General features: G+C 40.9%; 4 protein-coding genes across 11 annotated transcripts in view; 2 read left to right on the top strand and 2 right to left on the bottom strand.

Moving 5' to 3' along the window:
* Positions 1 to 1,429: 1,429 nt before the first annotated feature.
* Positions 1,430 to 8,172, top strand: anks3 (ankyrin repeat and sterile alpha motif domain containing 3). 2 transcript variants are annotated; one of them, XM_044179403.1, is made up of 16 exons: positions 1,430 to 1,540; positions 1,949 to 2,146; positions 2,268 to 2,466; positions 3,493 to 3,614; positions 3,696 to 3,777; positions 3,960 to 4,077; positions 4,191 to 4,337; positions 4,657 to 4,782; positions 4,970 to 5,085; positions 5,180 to 5,344; positions 5,475 to 5,599; positions 5,694 to 5,835; positions 5,950 to 6,202; positions 6,316 to 6,387; positions 6,482 to 6,574; positions 6,654 to 8,172. In XM_044179403.1, the coding sequence occupies exons 2-15, from the start codon at positions 1,980 to 1,982 to the stop codon at positions 6,562 to 6,564; spliced, it is 1,917 nt and encodes a 638-aa protein (XP_044035338.1). In that variant the 5' UTR covers positions 1,430 to 1,540; positions 1,949 to 1,979; the 3' UTR covers positions 6,565 to 6,574; positions 6,654 to 8,172. The 2 variants fall into 2 exon arrangements, with proteins under 2 accessions (XP_044035338.1, XP_044035337.1); XM_044179402.1 differs by having other exon boundaries at positions 1,439 to 1,540; positions 1,925 to 2,146.
* wdr24 (WD repeat domain 24) lies at positions 7,786 to 16,997 on the bottom strand. Of its 2 annotated transcripts, none has more exons than XM_044179400.1 (11): positions 16,867 to 16,997; positions 15,823 to 15,901; positions 15,052 to 15,536; positions 14,537 to 14,714; positions 13,696 to 14,368; positions 12,718 to 12,827; positions 12,500 to 12,627; positions 12,303 to 12,407; positions 11,865 to 12,202; positions 11,250 to 11,434; positions 7,786 to 10,642 (listed from the first exon to the last, which is right to left on the bottom strand). In XM_044179400.1, the coding sequence occupies exons 3-11, from the start codon at positions 15,530 to 15,532 to the stop codon at positions 10,474 to 10,476; spliced, it is 2,367 nt and encodes a 788-aa protein (XP_044035335.1). In that variant the 5' UTR covers positions 15,533 to 15,536; positions 15,823 to 15,901; positions 16,867 to 16,997; the 3' UTR covers positions 7,786 to 10,473. The 2 variants fall into 2 exon arrangements, with proteins under 2 accessions (XP_044035335.1, XP_044035336.1); XM_044179401.1 differs by lacking the exon at positions 16,867 to 16,997 and adding an exon at positions 16,437 to 16,803.
* zgc:112496 (uncharacterized protein LOC541336 homolog) lies at positions 16,927 to 20,213 on the top strand. Of its 2 annotated transcripts, XM_044179414.1 has the most exons (7): positions 16,927 to 17,048; positions 17,187 to 17,334; positions 17,968 to 18,061; positions 18,735 to 18,894; positions 19,120 to 19,272; positions 19,442 to 19,531; positions 19,924 to 20,064. In XM_044179414.1, exons 2-6 carry the CDS (start codon positions 17,210 to 17,212, stop codon positions 19,528 to 19,530), a joined length of 621 nt encoding a protein of 206 aa, XP_044035349.1. In that variant the 5' UTR covers positions 16,927 to 17,048; positions 17,187 to 17,209; the 3' UTR covers position 19,531; positions 19,924 to 20,064. The 2 variants fall into 2 exon arrangements, with proteins under 2 accessions (XP_044035349.1, XP_044035348.1); XM_044179413.1 differs by lacking the exon at positions 19,442 to 19,531 and having other exon boundaries at positions 19,924 to 20,213.
* Positions 20,214 to 20,765: 552 nt separating this feature from the next.
* Positions 20,766 to 27,755, bottom strand: part of rhbdl1 (rhomboid, veinlet-like 1 (Drosophila)) — a 54,142-nt gene continuing 47,152 nt past the window's right edge. For 4 of the 5 annotated variants that reach the window (XM_044179411.1, XM_044179412.1, XM_044179407.1 and 1 more), the window contains one exon: positions 20,766 to 26,382. In XM_044179411.1, coding sequence (XP_044035346.1) covers positions 26,111 to 26,382 — 272 coding nt within the window. In that variant the 3' untranslated portion in view covers positions 20,766 to 26,110. The remainder of the gene's footprint in view (positions 26,383 to 27,755) is intronic. The other variant, XM_044179409.1, reaches the window with a different exon arrangement.

Genomic DNA, 27,755 nt, shown 5'->3' with positions numbered 1-27,755 from the left:
TCAAGGTTGCGTCCTTTCCCCTCTACTCTTCTCCCTGTACACCAACAGCTGCACCTTCAGTCACCAGTCCGTCAAGCTCCTGAAGTTTGTGGATGACACCACCCTCATTGGGCTCATCTCTGGTGGGGATGAGTGCGCCTACAGGTGGGAGATTGACCACCTGGTGACCTGGTGCAGTCAGAACAACCTGGAGCTCAATGCTCTCAAGACAGTGGAGATGGTTGTGAATTTCAGGAAGAACCCAGCCCCACCCACCCCCATCACCCTGTGTGACTCCCCTTTTGACACTATGAAGTCCTTCCTCTTCCTGTGGCAGCTGAAGAAATTCAACCTGCCAAAGTCAAAGATGGTGCACTTCTACTCCGCCATCATTGAGTCCATCCTCACCTCATCCATCACCATCTGGTATGCTGCTGCCACTGCCAAGGACAAGGGCAGACTGCAGCATATCATTCGCTCTGCAGAGGGAAGGTGATTGGCCGCAATCTGCCTTCCCTCCAGGACATGTACACCTCCAGGACCCTGATACGTGCAGGAAAGATTGTGGCTGACCCCTCCCACCCTGGACACAAACTGTTTGAGACAGGAGGCTGCGGGCCATCAGGACCAAAACCTCACAGTTTCTTCTCGTCTACAGCTGGCCTCATCAACAAGGCCTGTGACCCCCACTGACACTGACTCTTATTCCGCCCCATAGACACTACACGTTACATTAACATATAGTCTCCACATCTGTCTCACTGCGTTATATTAACGCACATCTTTTGGACTATTATCTCTGTACGTTGCACATATTCCTCATTCCTTATAGCCTACTTCATACTGTGAATTTTTGCACATTCCTGCACAAACTGTACAGCTCTTTCATTCTAAAAACAGATATATTGTACATACTTTTTTCATCTTTTTACTGTCAATTTTTACATTTTCTATTTCTTGACTTTTGTAGTACTTGTTTTTTTAATCTTTTAAATTTTTTTTCTCTTACTATGTTTATTGTTACACCCAAAATACCCAAGCAAATTCGTTGTATGTGAGAACCTACTTGGCAGTAAACCCGATTCTGATTCAGTTTTTTTTCTCAGATTTTTAGAGGCATGAGGAAGTGAAATTATGCAATATTACAAGTATGTTTTTTTCTCCTTCAAAAATCTCAAATCTGAAAAATAAATAGATTAAAATTTTTTAACTGTAACAGATTTTTTTATTTTCTCATCCCTGATCTGCTGACCCCTCAGATTTCATGGGGATCCCTCAAATGGTGCTAACCTCCAGGTAGGGAACCAGTGTAAGACTAAAACAATCAGATTCTTTGGCACGTACAAACTCAGATATTTTCCTACAGGGCAATGCAATACGTTTAAGATAACACTGGCCAGACATTATTATATATAATAGTGTTTTTGCTGTTAAAAAGTTTAGCAGTACCTTTCACACAGGAAGGGGTAGGGCATGGTTCAACACGAGCACAATTGAGCGTGACACACAAAACAAAAAAGTTTCACCCGCTGAGAAAACAAACTAACGGTACCTGCTGACTGTAAGTGTTTCACTCTTGACATTCGGCTACATTTTGAAATATTAGTTCGTTGAGGTTGTCGTTTGACATTTCGGAGAATTCACTTTATTCATAGTTTATTATTAGGTAGGTGTGTGGTGGGGAAAAGTTTAAACCAGGCTAACGTTATGTCGCCAAGCTAACGTTGCGCTAGCTAAAAGAGCAACGTTGGGAGCTAGTAAAGATATAAATCAACACGAGCCTCAAAGTAACTGCAAGTCAGACGCTAGTATTATTTGGCATTGTTTGTATGTTTATCACAAGTCAAACCCACAACATTTAACGTCTCTCGCTGTCTGATGTTCAGGTAACATGTGAATCCGGTGCTTTATAGTGCTTGTTTTCATCTTTAACTTTGGTGCTCAGTCTCAGGGCCACCTCTGTTTTCAGGTGTGTGGAGGGGCGAGAAAAGAGGTAGAAGATGTCTGAGCTAAGTGACGAAGCCAGTGAATCAGAGCAACTGGGTGCCAGCCTGTCCCTGTGGCTGGGTGATTCCCTGGTGCGACCTGAGGAGCTGGATGTCCCCCTGGACCTCCACACCGCCTGCTCCATCGGCCAGTACGACGTGGTGGCAGAATGCATCAAAAAGTGGGTGCTTAAATAATAATAATGATAATAATAATAGTAAAACCAGATGTGTTCCTTTCATCCACTGCCTTTGTGGCACATTTAACTATGTGTATTGATAACTATGATCTTGTTTTTTCAGACGTGAGGTGGACCTGGATGGCAAGAACATTGGAGGATGGACCCCACTGATGTATGCATCTTACATCGGCCATGACAACATTGCAAATCTCCTGCTGGAGGCTGGAGTGAATGTAAATGCTACCACTGCCAAAGGATTAACCCCCTTGATGCTGGCAGCAAGCTGTGGGAATGAAAGTATTGCATACTTTCTGCTGCAGGTACAAAATGGCTCTGACAGTAACAGTTCGTGCAAAGTATGTTGGTGTGTTCAGAAATCCAAGCAGAACATTCAGATACGTTTTATTTTTGAATGCAAAATCCCCATGGTCACACTTTTACAGTGGCAAAGTGAAACCGTGCAGAGTGATTGGATTGTTTTTTTGCCGGAATGCAAAGCATTCATAAAAGTGTCATCGGAAAATCAAACCCAGAAGGCAAACAGTAACAAACACCAATGTCATAAATGCCTTTTCAGTACAAAAGCCTGCGGTTTGGCAGGTTACTGTCAATAAACACAGACGTTGGCTTTGAATGTACCAACAAGGAAGGTTTCAGCTGTCTTACAACTCAGCAGTTTTTTGACAAAAAAGGCAAGCTACACACCAACAAGTTTCAAGTTTCTGTAAGTTGATTTCCATACTGTGAAATGACTGAAAAACAAATGCTAAAAAGAAAAAAAAGATAAACTAGCAGTGTCTTTCAAGAAATTGTGGACAGTAATGTAAAGCTAATGTGCATTATATTTAACGGGCTAAAACATGCAAAACCACCAGTATGGTCCTTCCACATTAATGTGCAGCATCTTGTAAGCGAGGCCACTTGCAGGTAAAGATGACATACTGAGGGCTAATGAGCATAGCAGTGCAAGCTCATACAATATATGTACAGTATACAGTATGTCCTTAGAAGCACTTTAAGGTCAGATCTGGCTAAGATTGTAACCTAGTGTGTAGATCACAGAATGGGCGTTATATTTAAAACTGTCTTGATTCTTGTCGAAGCAGCTGTATTTTGTATTAACTTAAGACTTTTAACGCTGAAAAACAGAAAACAAATCTGGATTAAACAAATTCATAAGCTGAAGTTTTATCATCTGCAATCTTCAGCATCACTTGAATTTAAGAGATGCTCTATCATAAAGATGGAAGGATGGCTTTATTATTTTGTAAGGTGTTTATGGTTCTATGTTTGAACACTTTGTTACTCAGAGTATGAAAGGCTTTTTGTTTTTCTTACATCAAAAGCAAGGTGCTGAGTTGGAGCTGAAGGACTCTCGAGGCTGGACCGCTCTGTTCCACTGCACGAGCACAGGCCACCAGCAGATGGTGAAGTTCCTGCTGGATAACAACGCTGATGCCAATGTCAAGTGAGTGTCTTCATTCATCCCAAAACTACTGCAAAACTCCATTCAGACAGAGGTTTTCATTACTTTTTTTTCCATCCACAGGGAGCCAGGGTCTGGTTTCACTCCCCTGATGGAGGCTACTGCTTCTGGACATGAAATCATTGTACAGTTCCTGCTTGATCATGTAAGTAGGTTTCCGTCCACAAATATGCTCTCTACGAGTCAAAGACGGAGCTACAGCACCAGGAAATTTGTATGCCACTGAGGATGGGTGATGCCGTTAGACAAAGAAGAGGCTCATTGTCCTGCTCACATAGAGGTAATGCCTTATGATCCTGACATCCGTTTTATTTTATTAATTTACAGAAAGTTAAAGTAAATGACCGAAATGCTAAAGGAGAGACTGCCCGTGCCCTAGCCATGATGTACGGCTATACAAAGATCGTCAGCCTCATTGACTCGCGTACTCCAAGGATCAAACCAGGTATTTGAAAAAGCGTAACTGCTTGTTTATTTTAACAAAATATGTTATCCCTTCTTTGTCTTTTATTTTATGATGAATTTTTGTGTGTGTGTGTGTGTGTTCTAACTTGTCAGGACATTTTGAAGACCTGAGCTCATCCGAGGACTCGGACAGCGCACCCCCGAGGAGGCCGAGTCGAAACCGAGTTAAAGGCGTTAGCATCCATGATGGGCCACAGGCCATCGCCAAGTTCCGAGTAGGAGGCACCAGCAAACTGTGTGGTAGTGTCACACTGTATCATACTGATCACACTGTTAAGAGTGTAGTGGTTCTAGTTAAGTCAAATTACACAAAAGTTTCTAAAAAGGAAATACAATCAGTCTGAGCATTAAGGAGGTTGATTGACACTTACACTACTTTGTGTACAGCGGATAGTTTTTCCTTGAGTGCTGAAAGACCCCGTTTATTGAGATTTCATCACAGAAATTATCACAAAGACACTGTATTTGCAATTAAACAGACAGCTTTAGTCAATCACTGGCATGCTGCCATTCATTACTATAGTCATGGGTTTATTATATACTGCTTTTCTCCCCACAGAGCCTCCTGCAGTGACACCAGGCTACGTGGCGTTTCGTGATGTTGGTGAACAGAGTGAGGGCATCCGCTACCGTGACGTGACCTCACCCATCAATGAGCTGGACGGCCAGAGCAATAGCAGCAGAGGTGAGAGGCACACGATTACCAGTGTTTTGTGACATCTAAAATACATAACTGAAATAGTTACATGTGTCTTTGGTAGAAATGCACCACAAGAAGTACCGAACTTGGTATGATTATTGCTTTAAGTCCTTTGAGATCAGTTACACTGGGTGTCTGCCAAAGCAATTCATTTTATATGATACCGTCACAGATGACAGTCCATTCTTTGACAATGACATGCCCACCATGAGGAGCAGCAGCAGCAGCAGCGAAGGCCTGCCTCATGTGATTGGCCTCAACTGGGAAGGCTCTGTGGAGAGTAACGAGGTGAACACAAGAGCACAGAAATCCCACTGTTTTTGAGTCAAACACCAGATTTTATTTAGATATCACAGTGACACAGTATACCTTTCTCCATCAGGACTCTGACCAGTGCAAGAGGAGCAGCTCTCGCAGAGTAAATAAGGGTCATCACTCAAAAGGCAAGAGTCGCCATGGAGGCAACGATGCAGCTCACTCCAGTGGTACAGTGAACTGTGGGATGCGGTCACATGATGGTCTTCCACCCTCCTACACTGGTCCAAAGGCATGTCTACGTTTGCTCACTTTTTGATGCATCAGTAATATGACCTCTAATGGTGTGTGTATGTGGCTCATGGCCAGTTTATTCTGGACTGTGTTGGGTTCTTCAGCCCTAAAATCTTGTATTCCTGTAGGATCTGGCAGAGTTCTTGGAACAACTTGGCTTTTCTAAGTATCTCCCCTTACTTGAAGAGCAAGACATTGACCTGCGGATATTTCTCACCCTGACTGAAAATGATCTCAAAGAAATAGGGATCACGTAAGAGACTTCATCCCCTCTTTCACATTTACCCCAGCACATACAGTGTTGTTTTCTTGTGGTATGAAATGCTGAATCCGTTCTTGCTCTTCAGATTGTTTGGACCCAAGCGTAAGATGACCTCGGCAATTGCAAGGTGGCACAGCAGTGCTCGACCACCCAGCGATGCTTTGGAACAGGCTTATGCTGACCAACTTGAGGCTGAGATGCAGGAGATGGCCATTCAGCTACACAAGGTAACTACAAAGTAAATACTCACTGCCTTACAAATATTTCACATTTCTGACTTTTTTTGACCAAACTGAAAACCTTTTATCCACATTTAACTGACTAACTCTCTGCCTTTGTAGCGCTGTGAGGAGGTAGAGAGCCTGCAGAGCCAGGTATCTCAGGAGAAGGAGCTGCGTACCGTGATGGAGGGATGTCTGATGGAGGACAAGATGGCATGGAGGAGGGTCCAAGCTGAGCTGGTGGAGAATCACCGGCTGGCTCAGGACATGAGCGCCACATTGGCGGAGTCCAGGGCCCGCCACGCTGAACTGCTCGCCTGTCTCACTACTGATGGGAATAGCAGCTCTACTGGCGTGGAAGATAAAACAAAAGGTGAAACTGGTGTTAAAGATGAGTTGAGGTGTCCTGTGCTGGATGACACCTTTGACATTTAGTTATTAAACAACAACAAAAAAAGTAAATGATTTTACTTGTACTCCTCACAGCCGGGGAGGGCCTCACACGCTCCAGTGTTGTAGAATTACTAAAGAAGTTGGATTCCCATGAAGAAGAACTGGGTAAGATGGTGCAATGCTCAGTGATTAAAGTGGTTTTGTGTTGTCAGAGGAATCTATTGTTAATCTCTAATATCTGGTTGTTTCATCATCACAGCAAGGAACCTGCAAACCGTGCTTCAGAGTCTGAGGCGACTGAGTGCGCCTGAAAAAGTCTCAGATAGCTGGGAACGGCCTTAAACCTTTAAAGGTGAGTACTTACAACAAACTCTCTTTGGATGGACACAAGTGGTGGAAGAGAAAATAACTTTTGTTTCTTATATTTGAAGAGGCCATTTTGCCAATATTTGACTGAGGGTGATCTTACCACCCTGAACAATCTCACCGAAATGGGAGAAGGCCAAAGACAAGGCCGGCCCTGCCTGACCAAAGCTGCTCTGGGAGTGAAGCAGCTGACCTGCTGCTCCTCTGGGATTGGCTGATGGACCAGAGCTCACCAGATGTGGACAAGGCCAAGGGCAATGGCAGCTACTGCAGGGAAATGACAAACAGGCAGGAAGGGTACCTGGCCCTCACACGCTTGTGCTGGTGTATACTGGACTCCTGTAGTTGGGTTGTGAAAACGCACAGAGAGGAGGAGGGACTGATCGTGGATCAGAGGCTGTAATACTGTGAAATGTTTCTAAAAAACTGTACTCTTCCTGTATGAAATGTGGTTTAAATTATGTTCATGCCACCAGCCGAAGAGGTACATTTCATAAAAGTAGTCAAAGAAGTTCTGCAGAGCTATACTTTATTTGAATGAAATCTTATTTGTGTGCTGCTGTTAGGTGTTTGAAATAATGTCCTGCTGAATGCATATTTAAGAGCTTAAGAACACAGAAGAGAGAAATGTGTGAAACCTCAGTCAGTTAATCATTTACAGCAATACATTGTTACATCAGGGAAGGGCTTTTCAATCCATTGTACTGTAATTCTGTGGACTTTTGCATATGATGCAGAGTTAAGAGTAAAATGATAAATAGTATAGTATTCTTTTTCAAAGCACAAATACCTGACAGTCAGTCCAGATTCAGATTTCACTCAGTGGTGCAATCAAGTGCTTAGTTAACATTCAGTGGATTCACTGTGTATCTTCTTAAGCGTGATCTATTGTACCCTGAAATCCTCCAAAATCTTTAAAATTCCAGATAGTCTTGGTTATATGGACCTGAATTAAAACCATGTTGCCTGAAAGTTGAGGGTGGATACTTAAATACTCAAATTTTTTAATCATTTTAAATTGACATATGTACACATGCAACAGACTCTTAAATTTAAATGTATTTCAGCATGCAATCAAATGTTAAAGCAGCACATCCTTGTAAGAAAGACAACTTTTGCTTCATATTTCATGATTCATTATTCATAATTATGTGATAAAACAATTTCATAACAGTTTAAAGATAATATCTGCAAATGTAAGTCCCATAGCATTTATTTTAGCAGAGACAGATGAAAAGCTGAGTGATTATATACACACATGGACAAAATGATCCAAACAGTAAATAAAAATAGAAATACAGACGAGCAGCATAGTCCTGTTAGGAGAGATTCCATGATAAGTCAAGTAGCAGTAAAATGAGGTCTACAGCTTGCATTAGGACAACAAAAAAAAGGGTGGAGACTTTCATTTGGAACCCTGTTAAATCTTTAAGAAGCAGCAGAAAACTGCAAAATTATTCATGACTTTGTGATAATTTGTGGCGCTGATTTGAGAATGCATAAAGTAGAAATAAAAAAAAAAAACAATCTTGTATAAAGGGCTATGGTGTTGTAGACTTGTGCATTAAAAATATTTTACTTGAATTTTGTTTAACATTTGTCTGTGGTTTCTTTTTTTATTCCTTATAAAACCTCTATTTTATTTTCTCCGGATTTATGGTGCTCACTGGGCTCTGCATTAGACCTAAGCAGATGTGTGGAATATATGGAGATATTTACCACTTATTTCTCTCATTAACCAACACTGAATATTGCTTTTCTTCACTCCTGGACTTGATTCCCTGACGCTCCAGAGCCTGTCCAAATGTTTAATCAGGTGGCTCAGATTAGTCTGACTATTGATGTGGTCAATATTTCACTTGCTAACACTAAAGCGCAGGGCAGTTCTGTGCCGATTGAGCCTCTGGGTCAGGGATTCCCCTCCTGATTGTTGGGATGTCCTCATACAGAGTACATCTGAAAATCCTCTATTGTGCCTGGGGCTTTGGCGGTAAATCGATGTGATGACAGTTGCTGCTCAGTTACAACCTTGGTGCGATATGGATGTTGGCTGAGATTAGCTTTAGCAGCTGATCCGATACACCAGCCTCAGGCCTGCAGGTTTTTAAATGAGCACAGACTCCGCCCACCTCGTACATCACTGCTCTGCCCTCATGATTAACAGGACAACTGTAGATTTGTTAATGGGAAAGATTGAAAACTACTAGAGATGATGATTACTGTACAAGTCACATGTTCAGTCATAAAAAAGGGTGATAAAGTATTTTCTTTCTAATGCCGTTTACTGACCACCTGAGCTACTGTTCAAATTAAAATTTTAGTTTGTGCCCCATTCAAAATTGTGGGAAAGACAAAGTTTGTGTTCTGAAAATCTGAAAGCACACAAAACAATTTTTTTAAATTCGTATGTATTCTGAAATCTGTGAAAGCTTTCCTGTTTTGTGTGCCAGAATACAGGATGCTTATGTGTCACTAAAGCTGAATTTTCAGTACAAATTTTTTTAAAAAAAGGTCAAAGGGCAGAGGACTATCATCTTTACTGATCCTCTGCTGTTGATTTACACACTTGATGGCAGACAGGAGTGGAAGACAAACACCTGTCATGCTGAGCAGCGTCCAGAATGTAAATGTGCCCAAATAAACACAACCAGACTTGAGACTAGACTGATAAAATATTATCCATCTCTCAGTGATAATTTACTCATGTTATGAAGGTCTGCCAGTAAAACTGACAACTAGACTGTAAAACTCTCCAACCAGTTGCCATCAGGCCACACAGTACTGGGATGTAACAGGGATTCTTAAGAGTAACAGTCACATTTCACTCAAGACAAAGCTGTTCTGTTGAGGTTTATCTGGACAGAAGTTGTCTCTGTTGGCCCATACACTCATCTGTTGTGTATTTCTCTAATAGTGAGGTATACAAACTATGATAAGCAGCACACATTGTGTCTCGCTGGTGGACTAGAGGCTCCTACGACCCATGAGAATTAAGTGTGGTTGGTAGTAGTGTTCTTTTCCTCTCACTAAAGCGCCCTCGAGCAAGACTTTTTTTATCCTGACTGCTCCATTGGAACTGCTCAGCAGACAAGGGAAGACTGGATGTACGGGACAGCTGCCAGGTGTGAATATGTGCAGCTGAATGAATATATGAAGCTCAGTGCAAGTTCACATGAATTCAGTCTACAGTGACTGTGATTCATCAGAAAAGCTGTGTATACACTGAAGGGAAGTTGAGCTATATTCTGTAAATGCAACTGATGAAACAGAATATACTGGTGCAGGACAACTTCAAGTGTCAATTCAATATGTATTGCTTGAATAGAGAACTATTTCTCATATACATTAATTCAACATTATCTACAGTCCTTCAAAATACGTTTACATATTATTTACAAACATTAACAATCCACTTTTGATGAGCAGACAATTCTTTTTGTACAGCCTTCAGGATTTTACTGAGGGGTTTAAAAACAATGTAAAATGCAGCAAGTGTAAATTCACAAAAAATATTGTTATATTCTTTGAATATCTATTGTAACATCTGCTTATATACAAATTCACCAATGGTTCAAAATCACCAATTCAAATACAAATATGAATCCACATGTGATTGTGTTTGCTCTTGAATGGCTGTTAAGGAGAGCACATATAAACCTCTTCCTCCTTCAGACTCAGTATATCAGACATTTGACTAATCTCACTTCAAACACACGCACAGAGCACCCTTCTTTCCACAGGGACAAAAGACTCCGGGCCCATGTGGAGGAATGAAGACGTCTCGTTTGTCTGCGGTGTGTTTGTGTGTGTGAGATCCAGGCCGGTGTGAGGACTGATTCCCACTCTCACAGAGCACCAGCTGTGTGAACAGTGGTTGTGATGAGCTCAGGTGTACTCACACAGGTGACCGCAGCCAGCAGGGCAGTGGGTGCTGCTCTTGAGCCAGTTCATTATGTGCTCCAGATGTCCACCGTGGCTGCAGCCCTGACACCACACAAACAGTCCCTTCACCACATGGTGGCACACTGCACATACACTGGCACACTGGTGGCACCTAGAGGAGAGACGTCAGAGCTCGGTTCATGTCAGAATTAAATGAATATTCAGCGTACTGTGCAGAGCTTTCATTTAAGACAACATAACAAGCAGTAAAGACAGCATTTACACTGGAAATACCAACAGTTAGGAGCCATTGCTAGGCAACCAGAGGAGACTCCAGGAAGTTACTAGTCACGACCAAGGAATAGTCCAGTGTACAACCCCCCATAAAACTGCTGTTTTTGTACAAACAAGATACAACATGTAAATTAGTGAGCTTTAGAGTTGCTAGTAGGCAGATTTTGTTACCTTTGGACAGAGCCAGGCTAGCTGTTTCCCCCTGTTTCCAGTGTTTATGCTAAGCTAAATTTGCTGGCTGCTGGCTGTAGCTTCATTCTTGGCCTAGATTGATGAGTGGGATCAATCTTCCCAACATTATTAGAAGCTTGTTTTAATTTAATAAAAAACACTAATTTAAAAAAACTGGATGGAGTTTAAGAAAAATAAACAACTAAAAATGACTTTATTGAAGTGAAAGCAACAGGGTTTGTATGAATTATTAATCGTATGTTAATACAAACACATAGCTCTCTAAAATTAAATGGTGATGCAGGTGTTCATACCTGTCACAAATCCAGCCCCTGTTGCTCATTGGCCGCTTGCAGTTGCTGCAGTTGATGTGCAGTGTTGTAGACGTCTGGTTAAGGCAGGTGATGGCACTGCACGTACTCAACTTGATGACCTCATTGGACACGTTCCACAACTCGAATCGCTGCAGCAGGTCTATGTAGGACATGTACCAGTGCTCCTGAAATGGAAGCACAACTCATTCAGGGTCTGCTTAGGTCTTCCAAACTGCAGTGTCATAACTGAATTTTAAGACTTGGGAGTTTTAGTAGTGGACATAGAGGCTATTTTCAACTTATAGACATGCATAAGGCCTTAAGCCTTAAGCCCTAAATCTTGCTGGATTTTGTAAATTCACATGGATGTTATCCAATGAATTTGCCTGTGCAAATACATTAAACCTAAAATATTTGATATTTGTTCAGGGACCAATCATAATGTATCTATCAGAGCATTTTGAGCAAAATAAAAACTTTTTTTTCTTGAAGAACCTGAGCTTTTTCACTAATGCCTCTCACAACAAAAACACTCTAGTCCATGAAATGGTGAAAATGCAGCAAACACTGCTGTATTTAAATGCAGTTTTTACAACACTGTTTTCTCTGTCTGACCTGGGTGAGGTCATCAATCTCTTTGCGGATCCGGTCCCCCAAGACGATAAGCACAGACACGGCCATCTGCACGTCGCCCTGCTCGGCGTAGTAGCTCAGCATCTCCCGCACAATGGGACAGAAGAAGCTGGCAGGTAGATGTGGGCTGAATAGCGGCTGGGAAATGGAGATGAGTGAGAAGGACTCGATGGGTGTCAGACAAGTGATTTCAGCCTCATTGCCGCTGACGTGCGGGGAGTCGGCCTTGTCCTGTTGAAGGTGCTCTGGAGCAGACGGGTTATCCATGATCTCGTGGCGCAGCTGGAAGGCCTCCTGGGGCAGCGTGTACTCCTGTTCTTCTGTTATGACAAAAGAGCGCCGAGCACGCAGGCAGTTATAAATAGCAGTTACTGACGTAAGCAGCTCTTTAGTTTCCTCAGAGATTAGACTGTGACTGACCTGTTTGGTTGTCATGCTCCATAGAGTAGAGGTCATCGTCATCTAACTCGGCATCACCGAACATATACTCAGCCTGGCCCTCACTGCCTTCTGTCTCCTCATTTTCTTAAGGGAAATTGAATGAATGGCTTAAGTCTTGCATATTATACATATGGACAACCAGATTGGCTTCTACAAGTTTTAATGGCCACTCTCACCTTCATTATTATTGCTGATGAGTGAGTTTCCAGGCTCCAGGTGGATGTTGTCCTGCCTGCTCTCACCTTTACTGCGCTCCAGTCTGCTTTCTGTGCCCATCCCTGAACCCATTTCCTTCATGCTGAAACTGAAAGCATAATGTACATCAGCATTAGATGTTAGTCTATAAATGACTGGCATTACTGTTTTGCAATGGCACCCTAAAAAGCTTATTTACCTGTTCATTAGAGGCAAGGTGCCCAGTTTACTGAGGTTGTGGTTTGGACCGGGCGTGAGGTTTGCTGGGTCAGAGAACATGATTCTCAACATGGTCCATGTTGTGGAAACCTTTGTATTAAAGAAAATATATACATGGCAAACACAATTAGTTTGTAACACACAAAGTGATGGTTAATCGTAATCACATTACTTTTTCCTAAAGTGGAGCACGGCTACAAATTCATTATCACATTACAGTTACAGCTACATTTTGTTACTTACAATCTCCAAATATCTATCAATGATTCTGCTTACCACGTCTTGCCTTTAAATTCCTGATGATAATGTGATATTAAATGTACAAGTTTATTGACTCACTTAATGCGAATAACCCTTGTCATTGTAAGGTCTAGTGCAAATGTAACAAGCAGGTTAGAATTGAAGCAATTAGTTAATTAACTGATTAGTTTAATTGATTGACAATTTTAGGTAAGTAAAGTAATTTTTTAGGCTAATATGGCAGAAACTCACTTTCCAGCTTCTCAAATGTGAATATTTTACAATAGTACTGAATATCTTTAGATTTTGGACTTTTGGTCGTACAAACCAAAACCTTTTAAGACATCACCATGGGCTTTGGGAACTTGTGATGGGCATTTTTTACATTTTGCTGACATTTTAGATCAAACGATTAATTGAGAAAGTAATTAGCAGATTAACAGATAATGAAAATAATTGTTAGTTGCAGCCCTGTAATTACCTGTAAAATACCTGTAATTACTTTTTCAATAGAGTAATAAGTAATTAATTACTTTAAATGTACTTTAAATGTAACAAGTAATGTGAAATGTATCATTGTTATGCAATAATATGTCTATCAATTATTTTAAATCACAATCTGTCAAGGTTGCATGTAAACTGACAATATCAAAACCTAGCTGGGTGATTAGAAAAACAAAAAACAGTACAGATTTGTTCCTGTATTGATCTGTCTGACCTGAGGTCTTTTGAGCTCCCGGGCCACCTTGGCATTGTGATCACACAGTTCAGCAAACGGCTTCCCACTAAGGAGGTAGAGTTGTGCTGTCTTGACAAACCAGTCCATGCGGTTACTGTCCAAGTCTGTCTCAAAGACGGTAAGGGCGCTGGACACATGGGCAAACTGTTCTGTCGGGTCGGGCTTCTTGAAGAAAAAGATGGGGTAGCGGCGGTCGCCTCCAGGGTAAGGCTTTCTGTTGGTATCACTGCTAATAAGACTCTCCTTGGCTGCAAAGGCCAAATCACCAAGCAGTCCAAAGCACAGACCCTCGGGGTTGGCCTTGTCCACGGGACGAGTGGCGTCCTTGAACATGTGTTGGTAGAGTGTGCTATCCTTAGAGCCAGAGAGCAGAAAATGAGGGTCGTGCTGGTGGCGCCACACTATACCAGTGGTCACATCTTTGTGTTCCTCAAAGGTGGCGAAGGGAATGAAAGGTCTGCGGACATCCCACACATAGATGTTGTGATCCACCATCATGGAACAGGTGGCTAAATGAAACTTCCTCTCAGGTCGCCACTTCACCCGTGCTACTGAGGCGATCGTCTGGACACAATAGATCTCCTTGGCCCGGTTCGCGGTCATGTCCCACACTTTCACCATCTTGTCCCTGCCCCCAGTGGCCAGCCATCCCCTAAAATGGAAATAAAGGGAGAAAAACATTAATGGATAACAATAATTAAAACCCACTACTAAAGCACTACTAATTGCAAGGGACATATAGTATGACCCAATATACTTTTAGAAAGGAAAACCTCTAAGTTCTCAGTTGGTTTGTGTCATAAAAGTCACTTTCTTTTACCTGTCATCAGGGTGCCAGTCGCAGCAGAACACAGGGCCAGTATGGGCGGTGAACATTCGCTCGTAGCGGTCCGGCCGCCTGATGTCCCACAGCTGGACGTTGCCATTCTCAAAGGATGCAGCAAATGTGAAATAATCCTTCATGCTGAATTGGACATCCCTTACACTCTCTGACTGACCTAGAAGAAAGGGAGTGGGAAAGAAATCAACAGAGATATTAAGCAATAAGAAGATATAGTTTGTTTACTAATTTCTAACAGTAAAACATTACTTCAGCTCCAACACATTAGTGATTTTATTTCTTGTTCAATGTTGAAACTGTTTTATACAAAATTCCTGAAAACAATGAAAACACAAGGAGTGAAGATATGCATTCAAATGCAAAAATGCTCAGAATAATTTCAGTAAACCGCACTGTAAAGACATTAAGATGAAGTTTATGACATTCGAAACACTTGTATTTCACTTGTGGGAAATTAATAGTTATACACTGATGCTTATCACATAATATTCTACCTGAGAAAGTGCTAACTGACTCCTTCTTGCGCAGGTCGAAGCACTTCATAAAGCCATCCTGCGAGCCACTTAGCAGCATGTAAACCTCTGTGGGGTGGAAGCACACCTTGTTGACAGTGCGTTTGTGCTCAGTAAACAGCTGGTCCTGCTTGTTACGAGAGGGTTTTCCCAGGTTCCAGGTGACCACTGCCCCATTGGTGGCAGCTGTGGCCAGCAGGTTCTCCTCCATCTGGTGCCACATAACATCCGCACAGCTGAAGTTGAGAGAGGGTTTGCGCCCGACACGTAGATTCAGCTTCTCCACAAACTGCTCCTCCTCCAGTGCGTAGATCTTGAAGATGTTGCGGCCGGCTACCACCACCTGCGTGGCATCACGGCACACGCTGATGGCGTTGGCAGGCGCGTCCAAGTGGCAGAACATAGTTCGGCCACTGGCGGCACTGCTGCTGAGGGCTGTGGTAACCCGTGACATCTTCTCCATGTTCCTGTTGCAGACAACAGGGATTTCACTTGAGCTCAGAAACAATAAAAGTGACAAGATGCATCAGGTGAACGACAAATTAATTTGCTACTTTTACAGCACTGCTGTAAGAGGCATCTGAGCAAAATGTAAAATGATTTTATGGCAGTTCAACAATCCACCAGAAGGTGGCACTCATGCAAAATAAGATGTTAGATTTATACAGTACTTGGTGTAGGGGGCAGTACAGTACTTGGTGTCTTAAATGTCCTTTTAACATTTTAGACAATAAAAACGGCTGCAGAACTTACTTGGTGAAGAACCGCCGGCCTTGTCAGTGTCTGCAGCTGCACAGAATCCTCTTGATGTGCTCCCATGAGAGCCAGCTTGCTAGTGAGAGATTGACATGTGAGCAACACACAGCATGATACTATCTGGGTTTATAGTTAGGACTGATATTTTACATCTATCAGAAACAAAATGAAAAATATCTAATGAAATATGATCTGTTATGTAAACGTTTGTGACAGACATGGAATCTAACACTGACTGGCGTATACTTATGTTGTATAGACTTTAAACTGAAACTTTGACATAGTTAAGCACATCAACTGAGGATCTTGCTTTTACTATAAATGTGAATGTGAATATATTCTATTCTTTGCACTTACTGGATACAACTAGAAAATTACATTACGGAGTGAGAAATATTTAGCTGCATATAGTCAAAATTATTATAATTATCAGGATAAATATTCCCTTGGAATGTATCATCTCGTTTACAAGGGGGTGCAAATGGCATTTAATGGCTAACTGTCAACTTCGTGCTTTAGTGTTATATTCTTCAACATAATTATTTTAAGTTTTAAATACTGTCACCCTCTACCACGTGCTGATGATTAATTGATAGCTGTTTTGTTCTCACGTGAAGTTACGATGATGCGGTGAAAGACGATCCAATAGTGTGTAACATGTGCATTGACACTATTCAGATTGACTACCAATACCACCTCCACTACCTACTATTACAGCCTTGAGTTCGTTTTCCTCCAAATTAGGGTTAAATTGGAGCTATGCATATCAGTTAGCTACTTCGCGGTGTTCACATGTCTGCTGGTATGTTGACTGCAAATAGCTAAACTCGCTGTGCAGTGTGTAACTCCACCATAAACATGACTGGAATGTGATGCTAATGCTAGCTGGCTAACCTAGCTATCGACCACGTTTGCAAAGACGAAACATGCACAACACAAGTTTTACAAGTATGTCAGACAATTAAAGAAATATGAAAAATGTATCCTATCGGTTAACAGTATTTATGCCAAGTCAATAACAAAGTAATCCACGGAACAAACCTTCTGAAACTGTTGCTTACTGCTTGCGGTACCGGAAGTAGTATTTTACTCTATCATCTCGCGGGAATTCCGGATCTCATAACGGAAGCACCGTCACACCACTACAATTCATTCAGAAGTTCACTGGAGATTATCGGCCACTTGCTGGTTTTTGTTTTGTTTTAGGTGTCCTTCAAACAAAGGTGAGCTCGGTATTTGTTGAATCAAAGGGAGGCAGTTTAAAGTGTGAAAATAATACACGTTTAATGGCATAGTGCTGTAGTCCATTCCTATAAAATAGAGGCTTTACAAGTGCATTTAGATTTTGTTTGTGTTTGTAGGTGATGGTGTGAGCTCTGCTGCCATGAGTACTCTGTTTGCCTGTGAGGACCCAGCCACATGGAGGAGTGTGTATGGGAAATACTGGGATGTAGTGGAGGCCAAGGCCAAAGGCAAGAAACCTGGAAAGCTGCTGAACCTTGACAAGTGGTAAATCCTTTTTTCCTCAGGCAAAATTTACAAAATCACACTCAATTTCACAGGATAAGGGAGAGATGTAGACTCATATTGCACTGTGTAGTAAATCTGTTTAATCTGCTGGCTTCCAGTATGTTATATATATCTTTAAGTCACTCAAAATACATGTCTTGATCTAAGTATCAAAGTTCATTTTTGAGCTTGGAAATGGCAAAACAATCCCAGAATCAATGGGCCACTTTTTACGGAGCTTTCACCTGTATCAGTGTCTTCATCATCGGAGAGGGTTTGCTCGATTGTCTTGGAAATGGATTTGTTGACATTCCCGCTCAGTAGCTGTAGGATTTAATTACAGCACTTTTATCACCTGTCGTCCATGTTTGCTTATGAAAACTCTATCTGTTGATGGAGGCCATGTGATAAAGTTGAAAGATCTGGAAAAAGCTAGTAAGTGGACCTTGAGTTGGAATTGTTTTGTCAAATCTCTTGATCTGCTTATACAGTAGGTTTATGAATGTAGATCTAAAAAGTACATCTATGATATCCCTGTATATAAAATGTGTTCTATGAATTGAGTTTAGTCGACCTTGCTTTAAATATAAGTTATATAAGGTAACAGGTGCTAATCTGTGTGTATCTGTACAGGTACCAAGAGGAGCTGCCCACACTCATTTCAAGTCGACCTGACAAACATGTCACTCTGTCAGAGCTGGTGAAACTGATGGAGTGGAAGCTCACTGTAAGTAGCGTCTAACACTAAATCATAATAATCAGAATCAGAAATACTTTACTCTTTGTTACAGCAGCTCGCCTTTACGTCAGTGCACACAGGAGAAAGTACTAGCAAAAAATATAATGCAATACATTATAAAAACAGGTCAGAAAATAAATTAAGTACCAGGTGGGTATAAGTATAAATTAAAATAAGTGTGACGTACGTGGGTTTACCGGTTGATGATGATAATACGGTATAATAATACAATGTAATAATATAAGTAATAAGTAGTAGTGCATGTACTATCGAGTTAAGTGTAGCTTATTGAGATTGTTATGAGACGGTGGATATTGCACAGCAGTAATGGAGGTATGAATAATATCAATATCAATAAATAGGAAAAACTAAATATTGCACAGGAGTATTACACAGAATATTGCACTGTTATTTCAAGTATGGCAGAGATGTAATGATCAAAACCAGTTTAGTGACCTAGGGTCATACAGACTAACGCTTAGAGGGAGGAGTAATCCCAAGGAACTTTAACACAACCGCACAAAAGATGTTGTCACTCTGCTCCAGTAAATACTCCTTCAAACATATATAGTTTTAGCTACAGTATGAAGAGGCTCTAACAATCTAACAGCACTCAGTGCATCAGCTGTGTCCTTGAGTGGCCCTGTGTGCTTTTCTGCAGAGAGGGAAGTTCAGGCCGAGGCTGCAGCAGCTGGTGGCTTCCAACAGTGAGGACACTGTGGAGAAATGTTCCAGAAAGGCCTTCAGCCTCCTGCCTGATGTGCAGGCAGCGATCGCAGAGCTCAGCTCCTTGAAAGGAGTCGGCCCAGCCACCGCTTCAGGTTAGCAAAGCGTCTCTATTCTGTTTCCGAAGACTTCCAGCAAATAGATCAAAGCTTAAGAATTCATACAGATAAAATGGATCTGTGATCCTCTTAACTCCCAAAATGATTGCCTTCTCATTAAATGTACAGAGTAGTCCTTACACTGGTGGACTGTTTAAATAGTTTGTATTCACTTCAGCTACACTCAGCTTGGCTTGGGGCTGACTGTCCATTTTGCTCCAGCTGTGTTGGCGGCAGGAGCGCCAGAACAGACTGCTTTCATGTCGGATGAAGCCATGGAGAGTGTACCGGGACTAAAGCCCATTCAATACACAGCCAAGCACTATGCTCTCTACCTGGGCAAAATGGTTGAGTCGACTGAAAAACTAAACAAAGGTGAGGTAATAACGGAGACACAAGGGTGGTTACAAGTACATCTGCATTGGTCCACTTTGGTATTATGGTGTTGTAGATGCATTTGTATTCTACTAAATATGATACTACTATTGGTTTATAAAGCACAGAAATATCTTTCTGATCTGCTACTACGTTATGCACCATCCAGAGTTCTTCTGGGATCAAAACAAAACATGGAGAAGCAGCGTCCAGTTTTTTTTGCACCACACATCTGAAACAAACTCCCAGAATACTTGAGGTCTGCTCCAACTCTCATTAAATTAAATTTGGAACTATTAATTCATATTTTGCACTGCACTGTAACCTTTAGTCTCCTGTTTAATCAGTTGTATTCAAATTTAGCTCATTTTTATCTTCAGTTTTATTACAGTGACTATAAAAAGTGGATGATTTCATGTTTTATTGTTTTACAACACTGAATCAAATGGAATTTAATGTCGCTTTTATGACCTTTTTATTAATGAAAAAAGATCCTTTAATGTCTTTTGTGTTTTATATTTGTAATTAATCTACATCAGAAATTCGTTTTCACTTTGACATTAAAAGGTCTTTTTCTGTTGATCAGCATAAAAAAAAAGCCACATTAAATCTTCTTTGATTTTGATGACTGGCCTCCCCTCTTGTCCTCAGTGGATCCCCAGCAGGACTGGACGCCCCACAGGCTGGAGCTGTGTTTGTGGGCGATGACCATAGCCAAACAGCAGCAGCTCCCACTTCTAAAGGATGTTGATGTGAAGGCCAGCAGTGTGGCGGAGAAGTGCTCAGACGCTGACACTGACCAGAGAACAGCAAAGAAGCTCAAAACAAGATAGAAATTACAACTATTGCACAGTATTTTTTTTTTTTTACATTAAACTTGCTTTAATGTTTGTCAGTTTTTTGTATTTTTCCAAAATAATAAAGCCTTTATATCAAATACAGTATACTGAGCATTTGTTTTTTGTAGAACTTGTAGGATGAGGTTTACAAATGTTGTGAAAGCCTACAACCACATTTTCAAGATCACTTTTGCTTTACATGTGAATAGGCATGATCTAATGATACACTTTATTTTCTGCAATAGTGAACAAGTTTGGTATCATGTAGTTCAGTCATACAGCTGTAAGCTAAATGTCCTTAAAGTTTTTCTTTGCCTGGACTCCAAATCCAGGCTGAGTGACAATGATGATCAGGGCTGCAAATAACAGTTCTTTTCATTCTCAATTATATTTTCTTGATTAATTGATTAATCATATGGTCTACAAAACGTCACTCAGAGCCCAAGGTCACATCTTCAAGTATGTATTTGTATCTCGCCAATAAAATATTCAGTTTACTCTAGAGGACTAAATATACCAGAAAATATTTACATTTGAGAAGGTGACACCAGTGAATTTTTGCTTAAAAAATGCTTTAAATATCGACTAATCGATTAATCGTTGCAGCGCAATGATGATGATTTTGTGCTTAAACACACTTAAAAAAAGCTGTAGGATGTTGCCACAGTATTGTTCTTTATTTATATTGTTTCTAAATTAAAGCAAAGTACAATGAACAGTACAAAATAAAACAAAATATATTCATATATATACAATATAAAATGGTTCCGTTCAGAACATTTAAAAAGTACAATAGATTGTGAAATAATTAATGAGGACTTTAATATAAATTATCCATATGTAAATTTAGTTTTCCTTTAGTTTCCTCATGACCGAGAGAAAAATAGCTTCTTCTGCTTATTCTTTTTGTAAACGCTGTGTTGGTACAACCTCTTGTCTGGTCTGAGAGATTGAACCTCGTAAGCTTGGCACCATTTTATCGATACAAGTAAGCAGCTCAGGAAAAACTACCACAGCAGCACACATATGACTTTTTTATTCTAAATCGTTGGAGGGAAACGACTCTGATTTTAAAGAAACCACCTGGGATATTTGCATGACCTTGAGTGGCTCAGGCAGTATTTATGAACATGAAAAGAATCTGTACCAAAGCTAGAAACCAAAGACTTTAGCAATGTTCTCTGTTACAAACCAGAAAATAGACCTTCATGTCCAGAGAGAAACCCTTGTTTCTAGCTGTGGTAGACAAAAATCAGTGTTCACTAATCCACTTGAAAACCAGAACGTTCAGTGCCATTCCTCATTTAAAGGTCAATACTGTAGACTTTAAATTCTTAGCATAATGGATAGTTTGATAAATTGTTGAACTATGACAACTTGCAAGCATTGGGATTCACAGATGCATGTTTAGTCTGCACTGCAGTTTTGTGTCCCAGCCAGTTTATTTTGTGAAATTTTACCGGCTCATTAACACAAATGTAAAATCGGACCCTGTTTTACACATTTTAACAGATCAAAATCCAGGATAATTTGGGAGCTAAAGCCAAATGTCTGTACTTTTGGGGCCCAAGAACCCCTAAACCAGCATTTCAGGTTTCAACATCTTCAGTAAAACACTACAAGTGTAACTTTATGCACTGGTGAGCATCCAGTGACTGTTGTTGTAAGTACAGTTCCATCTCTGGAGCTACAGTAGCCTGCTTTACCTGCACAGTCCTGCAGTGAGACTTACTCATATATATCTTAGTAGCAATAAACACTAAGAAAAGGCAACCTGGCCGGCTAGTTGGCAAGCAGCAGTTCAGAGCAGCTACTGGATATATTAACAACTTCCGTTGTTTGCACTGCGGCTTCTTTCTTTTATGGATTCTGTGCATGATCATGTAGATTATACCATACAGCTAAGAGCAAAGCAGCCTTTCTGCCCGGTGCTCAGTCTCATGGGCTTATATACTATAACAAGGCATTGGGCATAACAGCACAATGGATTGGCATAGCGAGGTAAAAAAGCATGAAAGAATGTTTATGGCAGTGGAGAATATGGCACACGCCAACATGTCAGTTAACTACATTATAATAGTGCAAAAAAGCCCACTTATGACGAAATACAAGAAACAGGAAATAAGAAACAGCAGTCAGAGAAATGTCAAGTATGCTGCTAGAAAGTTATGCTGCATTTTTGAATCAGACAAGCACTGAAATGGACAGTATTTTGGGTACCGTCACATCAACAAGGGTTCATGTATGCATGAGACTCAACTAAGTCGGCACTAATCTTTTAACATCATCCTGTACCGCAGTCACGACTGTATCAAAACCAATCAAAGGGAGCATGTGGATCAGCCAAAGTGATGGATCACCTGTTATTGATAGTCTGCTCCTATTCAGCTCATGCCATCCGTCAGCATGCCTTCCTTATACTGCTGAAAACAAATATGTCACTCAGATGGCAATTAAATTAACATCATGCAGCCTGTCAGATCCACGTATTAAAAGAAGATATCCTGTTAATGTTCTAGCTTTGGGCTCTGGTGTATCCTCGCAACAGCCATGCATCATCCTGACACTGGGGGTGTTGTGACGCGAGCGCGACAGGATGGGGAAAGCACGAACGCCGCTGCTCTGCAGCCCTGCTGAGGTTTTGTGAAGAGTGCCAGCACTGTTGTTTCTGCGGTCCCTCCATCCCTCACAATCCAAAACCGTCACATGCTGTTAGCCAGAGGATGTGAGTCGGGCCTCTATCACTCCTCACCTTTAAGATGAGCTGCTGTCTGTATGCAGGAGAGGCTTTTTATCAGACAGGAGATGACTTTTTAGATGGTGTGTTGGTGCTGTGGTTGGCTCAGGATCAGGGTCAGGAGATTTGGCTTACAGAAAAGTAATAAACTACTCCTGAAAATTTTCCCCCCACCTGGTTGTTTAAGATCTTTCTCATTTTCTCTTCTGTTGATGATGCTATTATCTGAGACTTGTATAAATGACAAATTAAACAGGGCAATTCTCTTTGTATGAGAAGAACTCAATTGAGTACCATTTTTTTGTTTGTTTTAGGGACAACAAGAATTTACAAGCCTTCGATTTAAGTCCTACATGTTCTTCCTGCATGTGTAATATTCACAGTTAATGTGTTCTACAAAAACATAGCCATTTACTAGCCCTTTTTACAACCCTTCTGGGTTCCTATGAATCTTAAGTTAAAGAGGCACATTAACCTCCTCTCAGGCATCCTCTTTATCTTCATTATAGACTAACAGGGTATTTATGCATTATTCATCAATGTATCTTTGCTGTCCCAAGCAATAATATTTCCTAGTATACACAAGAGTTTCCATCAAGGATCCATCACTACCATGTATTGCCTGATCTGAAAATGGCTTTTCTTGGCTATTTGATACGGATTCCTTCATTTAACACAGAGTCTTCTGTTACTACTGACAGTATTTATGACCAACTATCAAAATTGGCAAATGCATAACATTTTTTCCCGAGGCAGCCAGTGGACATTCAAATGAATTATTGATTGAAAGACTGAAAAATGGAATGTGGCATGAGTAAATGTAATTGCTATCCTCGCCTCAGCTTTCCAAAAAGCTTGAATCACTCTGCAGATAATATATGACAGAAGCCCTGTACATAATTTGTTATTTGCAAAAGCAGAAATACTGCGAGGCGTCTGCACACTGCAGGGGACAGTCTGGAGATGTGAACACTCGCAAAATGAAAGTGCATCGACTACAATTTTACACAGTTGGCAAACAAGTTGTAAAAATGAGTCTAGCTACATGAAAATATCTCAAACAGTCCAGAGTTTCACAGGCTCTTACTTACAGTTTGTCTTCTTTCACCTCACCTGTTGAATATACACAATGAAGAAATCATGTTTGATCACACAAAGAAATAAATAAAGTTTCACTGAAGCTACCAATCAGCAGGTTCCAAACCAACAAGAACATGTTTTCCTCTGCTTTTGCCCTTTTGAATTAGTTCTTTCTATGGCTTATTTTGTAAAGCACTAAAGATTTATAAAATCAAGTGAGCTTGAGTCGTCGGTGGTCATCTAACAAACCAGGGGATTCTGCCTCATAGACTATTTTTCAGAGGATCAAAGCCATACAGGAGTTATCAGAAGAACAACAATCATAGCATTATTTTTGCACCATTTGAAACTCTCTCTTTTCCCCTTCAAAGAGGAAAAAATACAAATAAATATACTCTTGGTTATGAACATACAATATACACACATCCACTATCAAATGAAAAATGGGGACAACTTAATAACACTCTTTTTTTTCATTATAGGTACATTCCTTTACAAAAGTATACAGTCCCTAAGAATGAGAAACTGAGGTATAGACTGGGCCTGACAGAGAGACCCCAATGCCCTCTGGGACACGAAGGTCAGAGGTCAGGTGATGACACATCCGCGCCCTCCCCAGTTCAGTCTGTCAGAGCGAGAACAGGCAGAGGCCAGTATGTGTGTTTGTGTGTGTTTGTGGTTTTCTTCTCTTCGGTTTGTCCACGTTGACCTACAGAATCAGGAAGTGGCTGCTCTCAAAGACAAAGAGGAGAAGTGTGTGTGTGTGTGTGTGTGTGTGTGTGTGTGTGTCCTTGTCTCGCTGAGAGCCATAGAGCATGACATGGCATATTTTACACGGTGCGCCTAGCAAGTTGGTGGTTAGCGTTTGACACAGCAACAGGAGGAGTTCGCTTGCTTAAGTGATGACCATCCAGGAAAACATCAGCTGTCATTTTCTCATAAACTTCTTTTTCTTTTCCTTTCCTCTCCTGTCACGTGGTCACTTTTATTTCCCATTTTCACGTCTTGTCCATGTTGTCCAAACTATGTTTCTGTATCCACAGTGTAGGTATAATGTCATGGAAATAACATAGGAAAACCGATGAGGTTTGAGGACCCCATGAAGTGAAGATGACAGTGATGCCTCTAACCTTAAGGTCCTTACTCCTTGAGGATGACAGAATCCACATAAAATTTGCCTGAAATCTTGCATTTAAAACCTTTTTCTCCATTCTTCCTGCAACTGCTCTGGGAAAGGGTTTCTTATTCCATTTTCACTCAGGGGCAAAGAATTTTGATTGATGTCTTATCATCTACTTAGCAGCTCATTTTGAAGAAAACGTTCTTTTAGTTTGTTTAGTTTTTCAGTTAGTATTTCCATCAATTTTGCGAAACTCCACAGTGAGCCCTGTGAGTTACAGCGGGGCTGTGAAATAAAAAAAATCATATCAACAATCATTTTTCATTAGTGCTTTTTAAATTGCTGCCCCCAGAAATAAACATGCTCTTCCTGAAATCCTTCTTTAAATCTTCTTCTGCACCTCTGATCTGTGGCACAGCCAAAGGACTTGGGTTTCAGGCATCTACTCTGCTTTGCCTTTAAGCAAAATACTGAAACCCTGCAGTTGATCCTGGTCTCTGACCTTTAATGAAAGACAGTACATTTCTCTTTACGTTTTGCATTGTCACCGCCGCAGTACACACTCCTACTGTTTTCCTTCCTTTAACGTGACACGTGCCGTGTCATAAACTCTTCTTCATAGATTCTTCTTACTTGAGGTCTTTACACGGATGAAAGATGCACTCAAAGAAACGACTGATGAAACAGCTTTTCAAAAAGCCTCTGAAAAAAAGAGCACAGCAGCTAAATGCTCACTGAAAGGTTAGTGCTGGTAATGTGGATGAGATTTCAACGTATATATAAAAAGATATAATGCTCCTCAAAATGGATCTGAGGAACTTTCACCTGTACTTGTTGCTACTATAATCCCTCTTTAATAAAAGAGACATATTTCTTTGATTTGCAAAGTATCTGTAAAAAAGGATTCTTGGTCGATTTTAGTTTTGAATGATTTCATATCATTTCATTTGGGTCTAACTTGAGAGGAAATGGGAAAGTTAACTATGGTCAAAGGGGAACCTTTGTTTTGAGCAGGGTTTGAGTCAGTGTGTATGTGGAGGAGGGCCTGTGGGGGGGCCTTCATCAGGGAGGAGGTGGTATTTGCACCCCCAGCAGCTCATATGCAAAGATGTTCCAGAAGATGGCGAAGAGGAGGAAGGTGATGAAGGAGAAGACGATGACCCACCAGGAGCACTGTTTCTGCAGACTCTCCTCATAGCTGCGGAGAATCAGCAGCCCCATGCTAATACCGACCACGGCCCCCGACAGGTGTGCCATGAAGCTGGGCTGGGGCCCCGAGGAGGGCAGCGGCGGTGAGAAACGGAGCCAGACTGCACGACCCACCTCCGAACTCACTGTGGAGGACAGAGGAGAGATGAATGACAGAATAAACGTGGAGAAATCTCTTTAGTATCTGCTCATGACTGGAGCTGTGAGGAAAACAGGCCAGACTAGGGTCCTGTTCTTCAGTCAATTTGCCTATTTGCTTTCTGGCGGAGAGTTAGATGAGAAGATTGATACCACTCTCATATCTGTACGCTAGATAAGAAGCTACTGGAAACAGGGGGAAACAGCTAGCCTAGCTCTGTCTGAAGTTAATAAAACGTGCTTACCAATTAACATGTTACATCTCGTTTGTTGAATCCGTACAAAAACTGAAGGCTAAAAACAACAGTTGAAAGTTTTATGGGTTTATATGCTGGACCATTTCTTGGCTGGGACCAGTAACTTCCTAGAGTTTCTGCTGGTTGCCTGGCAACTACTCAGAGCCAAGACATAGTCCAGCACATAACCCCCTGAAAAACGGTGACCTGTCTTTTTTACACGTGTACAGAATAAACAAACAAGAAATGAGCTTTAGAGGTGCTGGTAGGCGGACCTTCGGACAGAGCCAGGCTAGCTGTTTCCCCCTGTTTTCAGTCTTTGTGCTAAGCTAAGCTAACCCTCTGCTGGCTCTAGCCTCATATTTAACGTACAGACATGCGAAAGATATCAATCTTCTCATATTACTCTTTGCCAGAAAGCAAATAAGCATATTTCCCTTAATGCTGAACTATTCCTTTATCTAATCTAGGCTTACATGTTGTTATCACACTAAAATGATCATGTTAATTCTCATCCCGCAGTTAGAGGATTTGTGAATCTTAGATAAAGTCTTGAATAACAGTGTACTCTTATTTTGAAATGAGGCAAAATGAGTAGAGAGTTGAAACCATGATGAGAACTCATATGATGACTGATCATATGATTGCATTTACATGAGGTAGGTGTTAAGGAAAGTCTCCCGTCATGCACTCAGGCAATAGACTCATGAACTTCTAATCTACTTTTATTTGTGCATTTTTACTCGGTTACTGTGTTCTATATAGTGCTCCACAACATTAACGATGTAGTGTGCACAATTAGTGAGGTTGTCCCAAATGTAAGTACATATAGTTGTTGTTATACTGTCAATTATACCCCTAGTGCTACTAGTAAAAGTCCTATTTGTTCTCTGCCTGGGTTCTTCATAATTGCAAATTCTTGCTAGCCACAATATCTTACCTTAAGATTTTAAATATATGATCAATTTTCATTTAAGTGTTTCAATTTAAATATATACAGTGTGTATTTAGGATTCAAGTACATTTTTCTGTTTTCTGGCTTTACTGGTCTGCAACTTTTACTTGAGTGTATTTGGCTTTCCCAATAACACATGTTGTCATTTAAAATCAGAAAATCTTTCATC

Source organism: Siniperca chuatsi, linkage group LG20, assembly GCF_020085105.1.
Source record: "Siniperca chuatsi isolate FFG_IHB_CAS linkage group LG20, ASM2008510v1, whole genome shotgun sequence".
NCBI classification, from domain to species: domain Eukaryota; kingdom Metazoa; phylum Chordata; class Actinopteri; order Centrarchiformes; family Sinipercidae; genus Siniperca; species Siniperca chuatsi.
This window is presented reverse-complemented; position numbering and strand designations above follow the sequence as displayed.